At 46.3% G+C, this 12,134-nt stretch overlaps 1 protein-coding gene across 1 annotated transcript; it reads right to left on the bottom strand.

Moving 5' to 3' along the window:
* Positions 1 to 2,889: 2,889 nt before the first annotated feature.
* Positions 2,890 to 10,641, bottom strand: OTOP2 (otopetrin 2). The gene is made up of 6 exons (XM_044453974.1): positions 10,236 to 10,641; positions 9,312 to 9,448; positions 7,277 to 7,335; positions 6,183 to 6,301; positions 4,916 to 5,805; positions 2,890 to 3,060 (listed from the first exon to the last, which is right to left on the bottom strand). Exons 1-6 carry the CDS (start codon positions 10,639 to 10,641, stop codon positions 2,890 to 2,892), a joined length of 1,782 nt encoding a protein of 593 aa, XP_044309909.1.
* Between the last annotated feature and the right edge of the window lie 1,493 nt (positions 10,642 to 12,134).

The following is a 12,134-nucleotide window of genomic DNA, read 5'->3' as shown; positions in this document are numbered from 1 at the left end:
CTGCTGCATCAGTCATGGCTCATCACAGTATGTGGCCCCCTTCCCATCGGTCGTTTCCTGCCCCTGTGGGGGTGCAATGGGATCTTCGCTCCCTGTTGGCAATCAGCACTGGGAGGGGGAGCCGCCTCTTCAAAGCCAGAGATGTGGCGGCAGCAAGACAAAGGACTCCACTAACGAGGCAGCTTCAAGCAAGCTGTGGGGGAGGGTCTAGCTGACAGGACAACTGGAAATGTATTTTGGGTGGGGGTGGAATCTGTGTACTAGATGATTGTGAACATCAGAGCATGCACAATAAATTCTGAACTTAATTTGTAACATATTATCAACCCAGGCAGCTTGCAAAGCTGAACATTATGAATAGGCGAGTTTCAACCAACATGCTGGCTCATTATGAAACTTGGCAGCATTGCCAGTCTTATCGGCTTTGAACAAGATGCTTCAAAAAGGATCAAGCTGAACACCGGTGGCTCCTTGCCAAGTGACTACCGAAGAACCTGCAGTGATTCCCCTTTAGTCCCTGCATTCATCTTCCCCGTACGTGTCCCACATCTGGACCGACCATGCTCTAGCCACAGTTTCACAGTGGCTTTACAGAATGGTGTTATAGTCAAGCCCCACGGTAGCAAATGTCTTCCGATCCCCAACTGATTCCTTCCGAGAAGCTCTGAGTTGTGCCAGAGAGTAACTCCTGGGGTACCAGGCTGAGAAAACCAGCAGTCGGGGTTTTCAAAAGAAGAGAACAGGGTCAGCAGGATGGAGTGGCATGATTTTCTTTTATTCTTCCACTTAAGATTTTCAAACTTCAGTGGAGAACACTTGGCTACCTATCATTTACCATTTTCTAAACAGCACAATTACATTTCTTTCCATTGTAAATACAATTTCATAAGGAAAAAAAATGGCAGTGTGGGTGGGTAATTACTGTGGTTATTTACTTTCATTCCCACATCACATAGGCTGTGGAATTTCAGCCTTCATTTGATTAGAAGTTATTCAGTAAGAGAGAATTTAGCACTTTTCCACAGTTTTAAACGTCTTTCAAATTCACTCCACTAGAGATGCTGTTGAATTTCATTTTGAGACAAATTTAGTTTGGAACCTAACAGGAACCCAGTACTCCAGGTCAGGTGGTTCCACCAAGATGGGAGCCTACAGTGTGTATGAACAATGTGATATTTTAGGCCACGGTGATGACAACCTCAAAAAGTATTTATGGAGATTTCCTGGGTCTGAAACTTCCACATCTGCCAGAACTATTCAGATTCTGCTAAGTCCATCACCAGAAATAAGAACTTAGAAATCCATAAATAGAAACTAGAACAGGGAACAAACCTGACCGGCATCTGGCTAGAGAGAACAAGTGTGTGTGTGTGTGTGTGTGTGTGTGAGAGAGAGGGGGGGGGCGGGCGGGGGAAGAGAGAGTGTCAGATGATTCTACACATCTCTATACTTCATAAATGCACTACTGTTGCTTCTAGCTGAGGAATGCTGTTGATTCATAGGATGGTTCTGGATGTGCTAAATTTTAATCACAGCTGCGCAAGGATTCTCTCTTGACCACCTGCACCCAAAATCAAGCTATGGGTTTCATGTTTGAACAAGGGCAAAAGGGGACTGTGACAGGTATCCGAAAGCAGTCCTGGCCAACCTCGTGCTCTCTCTGGATATGCGAGATTACAATGCCACTCATGCCCTGCAAGGATTGCCATCGGCTTTGCTTGCTGGGGATGCTGGGAACTCTAACACATTGAGAGTGGGTGTCAGATCTGGACAACTGTTCTGAAGGAAGGAGCCCCACTCTTCTCCTGGGTAGCCAATTTGCTGTAGTGCGCTTAGGAAGGATTTGAAACGTGATGATCCTAGCCAATACAGAAGAACGCCTCTAGTTGGGAAGTTACACCATCATCCTGAATTTTATCCTGGGATTAGGAAGAGTGTTTGTGGGAGGGCCGACTTCGGGAGATGGAGTCAGCCAGGCCCAGCTGCACACAGGACCGCAACATGCTTGCAGGTGCCTCATCGCCTCTTCATCAAGAGAGCCTTCGGTGGAGTCCGAAGAGTTGAGGGAAGCAATGCCCAGTTTCCTCTAGCATCTGAGGTGTGTCTGCTATCACAAGAGTTGAGGCAGGCCTGATATTTAAGTTGGGCTCATGTGTCCAGTTCAACCGTGTCTGCCCTATGATCTTTTTATTGTCACAATGAAAATCAATAAATATTCTTTATAAAAATAGGTTCATTAAAAAATTATTAAATGACCTTTAAAAAACTAATGCATCTTAGAACCATGGACTACATAGTCAGAGGTTCCTCTAGTCCCCAGGCCCTGATTCAGGACAGCAAGTTCCACTGAAGCCTGTGACACCTCAGGACCATACGTGTCGAGTGTGAGCGCTAGCAGGGAATGCTCCTGATGCCTTCATGAATCACTGGAAAAGGGACGAGGGAGCAGAAAAGGAGCCACTAAGGCCCCCCAAACTACAACCTGGTGCAATGACTTCAGTGGTCTCCAAGCTATGCTACATCCTTCCTTCAGACTGAGCTTCCCCAGACGGCTCTACTGAAGTCACAGTGTCCCCAGGGTGAGCAGGCCTGTACAGAGTCTGTGTCCACATTTCCTGGTAAGGAAAAAAGTCACTGGAGATGAGCAGCTCTTAACAGGCTGAAGAAAAGGAGGTGCTTAAATGGAATGGTGGCAGCAACAAACCACACAGAAGCAAAATAACCAACCCAGGCTACTTTGGGCTATTACCAGTAGAACTGAGTAATGCGCTCTACACAATAGAGTCTGATGCCCAAGGAAGTCTCAAGCCCCTTCAGTGCAGCTGTTGAGGATATCAGTCCTGGGAGATGTGAGAAATGTGGGCTTGTCTCATCCTTCATTTGGCCCACTTAAGACATGATGTACACCTCCAGCAGGCTGGCCACGGCATGCATCCTGTAGAAGATGCCAAAGGGCAGGCAGATGTCCACAATGGCGGCCCACATGGGGTTGCCATAGAACTTGAGCTCTGTGACGTTATCAAACTGTGGCCGGGCTCCAAAGGCTGGCATTATCCAGAGCTGTTTGGGGAAGAGACAAAAGGAACAGCGGCGTCAGCAAGAAAAACCAGAAAGGCTGAGCAACTGGTGCAAAGAGGGTTGGTGACACTACTCAAGCACAGGATGGAGTCAAGTCTGAGAGCGGCCCATATCTGGTACACACGTGAATCTGGATGGCTGTCCTCATGCTGCTCAGGTTAGATTTGCATCACCTAGAGTGGCCATGTATGAATTTCCCAAAAAGAAGGCAGCGATTTCCATAACATTTTCATCTGCCTGTTCAGCCTGGTTGGAGCTATAGGCCTAAACATCTGGAGGGCCATAAATTGCCCACATCCGCGCTAATCCCTTAGGAAAATCCAGGTCATGCAAATTCCAAATTTTGCCTTATTGCAAAAACAGATAGTAAAAATAAATTAGGAAAAAATAGCATTACAGAAATATAGGGATGTGCATAATTTATTCTCATCACAGAAACTGATGGTAAAACCTGGGGACATTAATTTTGCATGCCAAATGCTACCTAAAACACATTTCCCCCTAAACTTACCTGTGTTGGAATCATTTGACTGTGATGAGACACTTTCAAGTCAGCTCCATCTGAATCTACACGAACAAACTTTGACCAGTGATGATGGAGCATGTTTTGCTTTACTTGTTTGCGAGAAGAACGTATAAAGTGAAATTACATTGTGCGGCTCAGAATGCCCTTTCCACAAAGTCAGATGGAAGAACATCACTGCTCTGCATTCTTTTCCTAACTTTTTGGAGTATAGTCAAATGTACACACAACACAGGCCTTGCCGCATTGCTTATTTCCCCCTCAATTCTAGCTCAGCTTCCCCACTTTTGTGATGCATTTCAGAGGAATCTGGTACAGTAGGCCCAACGTTCTTTCCATCCTCTGTGCAGCCTCTCTGTCCATGCTTTCAGCGAGCTGTCTACCTTTAAAAAATGCGATAGGAACTGTTGTTTCGTAAAATGTTGAAAAACTGCTTAGGGAGATGAAAGATTGGGTTGAACAGCCTCCAGATGTTTTGGACTGCAGCTCTCAGGATTCCTGAGCTTTGGCCATGCCAACTGGGGCTGATGTGAGTGAAAAAGCAAAACATCTGGAGGTTGGGGGAAATTGGGCTAGGGATGCCGGATTTACCTGATCCGTCTTGCGCACAGCCAGCTGTTGCAGCCAGCGCACAGCACTGGCTTCTCCTGGGTTCACCCTGGGAGAATGTGCCCCAAATCAGAACTCGCCAGTGCGTTTCCAGACTGAGCTCACCCTTCATCTCTAGACACCGCAGACTTATGTGTCAGCTAGGCGTGTGAGTGGAATTAGACGTGACAAGAGACACAGAGCTGCTGCTGGTTCTTTCCCCACGTCTCTTTCCCCCACATCAATCACTAACCTGGTTCCCTTGAGGTATCTGGGTGCCTTGCCTTGCCTATCATCCTATCATGGCCATGCGGAATGGAGCTGTTGGGACACACCTGCGGAGGGCACTCGGCCGGCGATGGCAGGCCCAGCATAACACGACACTTCCGTTTCTCTTTCCTGCCCCCACCGGGGTGGGGAAACAGACAACGCCATCTCATGCATTGTGTTCCCAGAAAGAGGAAGCTGAGAAACGGAGTGGTGAGGACAGCTCCATGCTTCTCCCATGTCGCATTCCACTGGAGGCAGGCAGCATTGGCTGGCACGCCAGTGCGGCTCTGTGCCATGCCTCCAAGCGCTTTGGGTAAAAAATGAGGCACTCGAGCCAGAGAGGTACCTTTGCCCCCCTTGTGTGTTTTGCTGCTAGGCATTTGGGTGCGGGAAGGAATCAAAATGGTCTTCATGATGTGTGTGTTGCAGAATGATGGATGAAATAGTCTTACTTACAATCGCGTTACACATGAGCAGGAATAATGAGCTCTCCTTCAGGAATCTTCTCCTCCAGTTCACTTTCTGGGAGATCTTCATAGAGTGCGTCACTTCAGAAGGCACCTGAGGTGTTCCTGGGGTTATAGTGGATGGGGACACACCTCCACTCTCAGGCACACGGAGGGATACAGCGTTCAGGTTGACAAACGTGAGCCCGTAGATGTCTTTCTCCTGAGGATCCACTTTTTTTTTCTTTTCTCGTGGCTGCCGATGGAGGCCTTCGATGATAAAGATGTTTTGGAAAGTGTGTTGGGCAATCATCAGCAAGGAGTAGCTCAAGTTGAGGGCATTAATAGTGTCCCTCGGCTTGCTGGCCACTGTGGCCACAATGGAGTAATACGAAATAGCATATTGTCCCAAGGCCGCACCCATCAGTAAGGCGACATCCAGAGTTCTGGTTGGGTTCTTGTGCCGGTCCATGTCTCTTTTGTCAAATCGGTATACAACAGAGCATCCGATGGAGAGGAGGGACATCAGGCTAAGGCAAACAATGTTGAAGGTGTAATACATGGCAAGTGCCTTCTTAGTCTTTGCTTCCGATTTGTCCTTTGCATTTACCTGAACCTCATACATGATCAGAACTGCTATGCCAATCACAACTACCAGAATCCCCATGATGATGCCCAAGAAGTATGTCTTTCTGAAAAGCTTGAACTTGAGGTGGTGCTTATGGTTGGCATGGTGGTCTATGAGGCGGCCAACATTCTTCCACATGACGTAGACCATGGCTGAAGCAAAGAGGCTATATTCAATGTTGAAGGGGTACAGCCAAAAATAGCCCTTCTTGAAGATCTGGCAGAGGTGGCTGTCACAGGTACAGGTGTCTGATGGGCTGCTCCTGAACCCAGCTGCACAGAGACAAGAGAAACATATTTGGGCTCACTTACAGAACAGCAGAACCTTTCTGCTTTGAATTTTTAGGCTCCCACCCCACCCAATAACAAAAAGTCAACATTTTTCAAAATAGGTAATGTTTAGAAGCGACTTCAGACTGAGCTGTACAGCCTTGGAAGTCTTTAGGAGTTAGGCAAGGCCTGGGGCTGACAGGGAAGGGCCAACCCCCATTTGCACTGGACTCCTTGGGAGTGCCTGTTGCTGTCAATTTTGGGGTGAGCCACTCTTCTCTATCAGCACACTGCTGTAAGTAATAAAAGGATCCCCCCCCCCTTGCCACTCCGGAATTGTGTTGCTTCGAGTTCACAGTTCTCTTTCTTGAGCCACTGACCCATTTTGTGTGTGCTCCTTCCAGTTTGGTTCTTGGTTTCAGCCTTATGTATTGACTCATCTGTCACGGCCGACATCCAGACTGCTAGATTGGTAGTCAAGGTCAGCATCAAGCCACATCTGAAAATGGAGGAAGGAGAAGCTGGAAGTTGCCGACAACCCCTGTTCATTCCCGGCTTACAAACCAACGTAGGCAAATGTTGGTCCTTAGCAGCTTTTATTAGGAGGAGTCATGGGATGTTGGCCTAAAAGCTCATGAAGCCACCATATTCACGGGTGACAAATGTGAGGTGGGGAAGGCATTCCAGAGATGCTTGGGGTGGTGTGTGTATGACTCAGATTTTTTCAGGGGCAAGGAAAGAGGCGCTTGCTGTGATGTCAAAAATCACCCCCATTCTTGCTTCCTGCTTTCGAAAAACAACAGCCTGGGCTTGGGGGAGTGGCCATGTGAGCAGGCCTGTGGCCCTTCTCCCGCCTCCCAGAAGGCATCTTGAATGTCACGGCCCAGCCCTGTTTCGTGGTGTTCTGGTAGAGCAAGGGGCTAAAGGCTGGCCTGAGCCACATGCAGCACTGTTAAAAGGAAAGTGTGAAAAAGAGTTGCCACTGCTATCACCACAAGAAATGCCCTTTACTATACCTGCAAATGTGCAAAGCCATTTGCCTCCCCACTGTTCCCCAAAGTACACCTCCCTTTAAGAGGATAAATGTTATTCCTCTAGCATTGTGGTTTCCCTAGTTATATCCCCTGCACCCAAACTACAAGCAGAAAAGCCAACCAGTTTTGATCCCGAGCCCCTTGTGCGGGACTCAGTCAAGAGCAGCAAATGGTTTCAGGAGCAAGAGTGGGGAGAGAGAGACTGAGAGAGTTCTCTTCTCCCTCTGTAAGACCCAGAGAGCACTATGGTATTCCTGTTCCAGACTGGCTGAACCCTGAGCAGGATCAGACATTTGGTTGCAGAGGCCCACCAAGCTCTCATGGTTTGCCTCTTGTCTTGTGATTTGTTCCCCCTGCTCTTGGTTCAGCCAGGAAGGTCTGCAGTGCAGCCAAAGAATGCTAAGCAGCGCGGAAGAACTCAACCAGGAGATCTTACTTACCTCGTCAGATCCAGATGGACGTGTACACAGTCTCTGGCAGATACGCAGAGAAAGTAAGTCTATGAAAGAAACAAGTCTATGTTTAAAACTCCCTTTCAAAGTAGGTTTGATACTGGGAATGAAGTGCAGGAATAAATGAACAAGAAGCAGAAGTGACACCAAATGTTCAAGTCTTTTTATTCTTCTCAGCCCATTTAGCTGTTGCTCGCATTGACTTACTCTGCTTTTACTAACCCAAATCAAATGATTTTTACGTCTCCATAGCATGGCTAGTCTTGCTTATTGACACCTTGAATCTCTTGTACAGTTACCATAGGAATGCAGTTGTTATCTTGGAGTAGCTACATCTCATTCCTACAAAAACAGCAGCAGCTGAAATTGAGTGACACTTTCCCCCCAGGTATTTATTCTGCAGCAGATCAAATTGAACATGGTCAGCCTGTAACTTTGTCCAGTGCTTGCCCCAGACCAGAAGGTGAGTCATTGGAAAGTAAATTTAAGAAGGTATGAATGTTAAAGAGGTCAAGGATAGGGCTAGTCTTGCTTATTGACACCTTGAATCTCTTGTACAGTTACCATAGGAATGCAGTTGTTATCTTGGAGTAGCTACATCTCATTCCTACAAAAACAGCAGCAGCTGAAATTGAGTGACACTTTCCCCCCAGGTATTTATTCTGCAGCAGATCAAATTGAACATGGTCAGCCTGTAACTTTGTCCAGTGCTTGCCCCAGACCAGAAGGTGAGTCATTGGAAAGTAAATTTAAGAAGGTATGAATGTTAAAGAGGTCAAGGATAGAATGACAAATATAATAGCACTTTTCTATATTTCCTGAAGTAAGACAATTGTTAAATTGGATTAAATTGTTTTCTAAGCTTAATTTTTTTTCTCCAAAGTGTTAGAGAAAAAGGACTCAATCCTATGTTTTCTAAGTTGCTATTGAGCAAGCAAGAAACATTTTACTAATGTGAAGAGGGGTCCTGATTTTAGTTGTTCTACTACCCATCACCCAGATCTCCAGACCGCATCCTATATATGCCATTCTCCAACCCCCAGGAGATATTTGCTTGGAGGTGTGAAGTGGGGTGTAGCATACACAGAAAAATCAGGAACCCTGTCTTGAGTGATCACATGTATTTGCTGCTGGTACAGCAGCAGCTCTGGATCAAAGTCATAATTTTGGAAAGGACACAGCAGAGGAGGATAATGTTGAACCTGCTTATGCTCTGCACTAAATGCAAGCAGCCAAGTTCCCACAGAATCATGAATGGAGTCTCCCAAATCTAACTTAGGAACTGGGTTCTCATTCTACGGTTCCTTGCAGCAAACACGTGCCCTGCACTTCACATCTGCCCCGAGTGCTTGGAAGCTTCCCCCACCCAGATGCATCCTGGAAAAGTAAGGGACAACAGAGAAACTTTGGGCTTTTCTACATGCAGCTTTTAATCTGTCATTTGGCCGAGTCTTCTGCTTTCAAATTCTTTGTGGAATTAAAGCTGGATCCTTTACAGACTATTTTTTAGAGTTCTTTCTCTATGTTTCTATATGTTCCACTATATAACCACTAGGTGGCACTGTGATTTAGCAGAATTGTGCAACTGTCCTAGAGTTTCATACCACCAGTTACTGGCAATACCAGACTTTTCTGGATTTTTTTTTTAAAGCTTTAAAAAAAAAGCTTGGAAAGAATGGGAGGAAACCTGGAGGATGTCAATATCATATAAAGCACCTGTAAACTGCTGTGAGTCATGAATGCACAAGAGATGCTTCATGTAGAACAGCTAGGGAATCTTTTTCTGGGCGGACTAATTGATCCTTCGGCAATGCTAACAAGGCACTCTAGTGTCCGGGAGCTGACTAGAGATAGCGTTATCATAAATTAAAAAAAGAAAAATCTGCAGGACTGGGCCTTTCCAGATCTAAAGGTGGCCAAAGAAGAAATTAATGTCTCCAAGTAATCCTACCCCAACTGTATGGCCAGCAAATTCACCACAAAGGAATTGCAGTCTATTAACAATGGGAAGATCCAAACTCACCTGGATGATCACAAACACTGCCTGAACGACTGGATACATGATTTTGATGACTGATAGGCAGTGGTAGTAGCTGGAGTAATATCCCGTCTTAAATACGTCCATCACCAGTGTGAGGATTGCAAACAGGACCAAACCTCCTGGTTTGGAAAGCAAATGTCAGTACGTCCTGTTACAAACAAGGCTCCTAGATCCTATGTCCCCTATTTCAAACATATCCACAACAAATCTTTTATATTACAGCTTACAAAAAGCAAGCATGATGGTGTTGCATGCACAGTCCTGAAACTGGAGCCCCATCTTGTGATTTGACTGTACCACCAGGCTTGTTTAAGATGGAACATGTGACCGCATAAGGCTGGTTTCAAGCACATTTGTAGTCCAATCTTGAATCTTCGACTGAGCAGGCACACTTGGGGTGGAGAATCAGTGGTGTCCACATTTGTTTTGAGCCTTCAGGCAAGAAACCTGACATCTGTCCTCTCCTCATTGCTCAGACAAGGCACCTGAATCCCCTGCAGGAAAAGCACGGTATCTGCTTTCCCTGCATACACTTAATTTACCCTTCATGCATCTCTGCAGGGCACTGGAGGAGAGTATGTGCATAAGGCGCACTGGACCCAAACCTTAGTTTGAACACCTGTGTGAGCCCTAGCGAGGGGTCCCAACTTTGCCAAAGACGATCACTTCCTGTGGCCATTTCAAAGTTGACTTTGCTTTTGAGGATTTTCTTCACTGGCACTGAAAGACTTGCCTGGTTATGGGGCTCAACATTTTGAGTCTAGCAGAAGTAGGGATATTTTTTTAACTCTGAGAGCTATGAGTGGGAGATCTCATCCATATGTTTGTCCCATGGGAAAAGTACTCACGGGGACACGTTCTGTGCTTCCCCTCCCACCCAAGAAGTAGCCATCAGCTCTTCCTTACCTTTTAGCCAGATGGGCCCTGCATGGTTGTCCTTGCAAAGAATGGCCTCTGGCCGCTTGGAGGTGCTGAAGATGTAGAAGAGCATCCAGGCGATTGTGAGCAGCATCACAACAGTGAGCATGAAAAATACATCATAGTCATGTAGGGGCACATCTTGGAATGCCCCGCCGCTGACCAGTGTGCAGGCCAGCAGAACCAGATTGATGGCGAGCAGAACCGAGAAGATGCGCCCGCCCTTCTTCCAGATTTCCTTGGGGCTGTGTGGCAAGGTAGAGGAGAACTTGTGGTGGCCAAGGGGAGATACTGGGTCAGGTCCGAAGCTGCCCTTGTCATCCTTTTGACCAGAGCCCATTATAGAGTCTTCACGTCTGATCTCACTGTCTTTCCATGTAGACACACTAGTCATGATTTAACAGGCAGTGCTGTGTTTCTCCTGCGTGAAGCAACACACAAACATGCACAGAGAGAAGGAGAAAGGGAATGCCCATCAGGATAAAATGCATTATTTCATGTCAGTTGTCTAGTTTGATTTCAAACATGAGAGGCTGAAGTAATGACACAATTAAATAAGAGGCAGATGCAGAAAGAAGGGAACTGTAAACATTGCAAAGGTGGGCTTCAAGTTGCAAGGTGCAACTTCAAATTCAAGGTGTGATTCTGCATTTTGCTTTTTAAATATAAATTGGATGAGACCAGGGATACCTCCTTTTGATGAAATGGGGTATGAGTCATCGTATTTAACATTCTCAAGAAACCCTTCCTTGCTGACCACAGCTGGTCATGGTGACAGGACCTTCTTTATGCTGAGCCTATGAGCTGAGATTGCATTTTAGTGCACCAATTTGTAAAATCCAGTAGATCTTTCTTTCTGAATTCCCTGTTGGCAGCGTGCTTTTTAATAAGAAAGACCTCTTTTGGTGAGAATGTGTTGTCTAGTTGAATTTTTTTAAAGGCTATGCCCCTACTTTCCAGGCCCTGACTCAGACTTCATTGCTATTACCCCAAGAGTAGGCAGGGCAGTAGCAAATCATCCCGGATGCCTTTCAGATCTAGGGAAGATCAAACTTTGGCTAACTGATCACCTACCCAGTCAAGCACAGCCCACTAGCCATGTGTGGTAACCCCCCCCCCCACTTAACAAGCTTGCCAGAGAAATGACCCCACCAGACCCCGCACAGGCCTCTTAACCCATTGATGTCCCTTCTCTGAGTGGCTTGCATTGCAATCCGGTGGATCCAGTAAGTATGCAAAAGTTACAGCCTTAGGCTGCAATGCTTGTTGAAGCCATGGAGCTTACCCTGAAGTCAACAAGGATAGGACTGCATCATTAGAGCGTGGTTCCTTCCTAATAGTAATGATGCACAGTGCAATCCTATGCATGTTTACTCTTAAGTAAGTCCCACTCTGCTCAGTGGATCTTACTTCCAGGAAAGCATGTAGAAAAACTTTGCCAAGGAGCAAGTACCATTTATCCAGAAGAAAGTCCTACTGGACACAGCAGGAAGCGCTTCTGAGTACTCTTATAAAGCATGGCACCGTTGATGCCATGACAGTTATTATAATTTGACTACGGGGCAAATGAAAATAGAAGTAGTAGCAGAAGTAATAATAATAATAGGCACAAAGAGAGGAGAGCAATAGCCACAGCCAAGGACCATTCCACCAACCTGCTTTCTGCCTGTGCGCTGACCTTCTGCCTTCACCACAGCTTTTGCAACAGCTTCCTCTTGCCCCAGCTCAGCGCTGCCCAGGAATATATATCTGCCTGGATGTCCCTGTGATTTATACCATTGGCAAGGCTGACAGGGAGGCTTCATAAACTTCTCAGTAAGGCTGACACAATCCATTTTGTGCCTGGGCTGTTTTTAGGGAAGCAAAAAGAGAGAGGGATGGGCTCAA

Source organism: Varanus komodoensis, unplaced genomic scaffold (genome assembly GCF_004798865.1).
Source record: "Varanus komodoensis strain SLA01 unplaced genomic scaffold, ASM479886v1 scaffold7_1, whole genome shotgun sequence".
In the NCBI taxonomy this organism is placed as follows: Eukaryota; Metazoa; Chordata; class Lepidosauria; order Squamata; family Varanidae; genus Varanus; species Varanus komodoensis.
This window is presented reverse-complemented; position numbering and strand designations above follow the sequence as displayed.

Coding starts and splice junctions, on each gene's coding strand:
- OTOP2 (XM_044453974.1), bottom strand. CDS start 10,641: ATGACTAGTGTGTCTACATGGAAAGACAGTGAGATCAGACGTGAAGAC. Junction 9,449..10,235: donor AGGGCCCATCTGGCTAAAAG/GTAAGGAAGAGC, acceptor TTTCCAAACCAG/GAGGTTTGGTCCTGTTTGCA. Junction 5,806..6,182: donor AAGGAGCACACACAAAATGG/GTCAGTGGCTCA, acceptor GTCTCTGTGCAG/CTGGGTTCAGGAGCAGCCCA.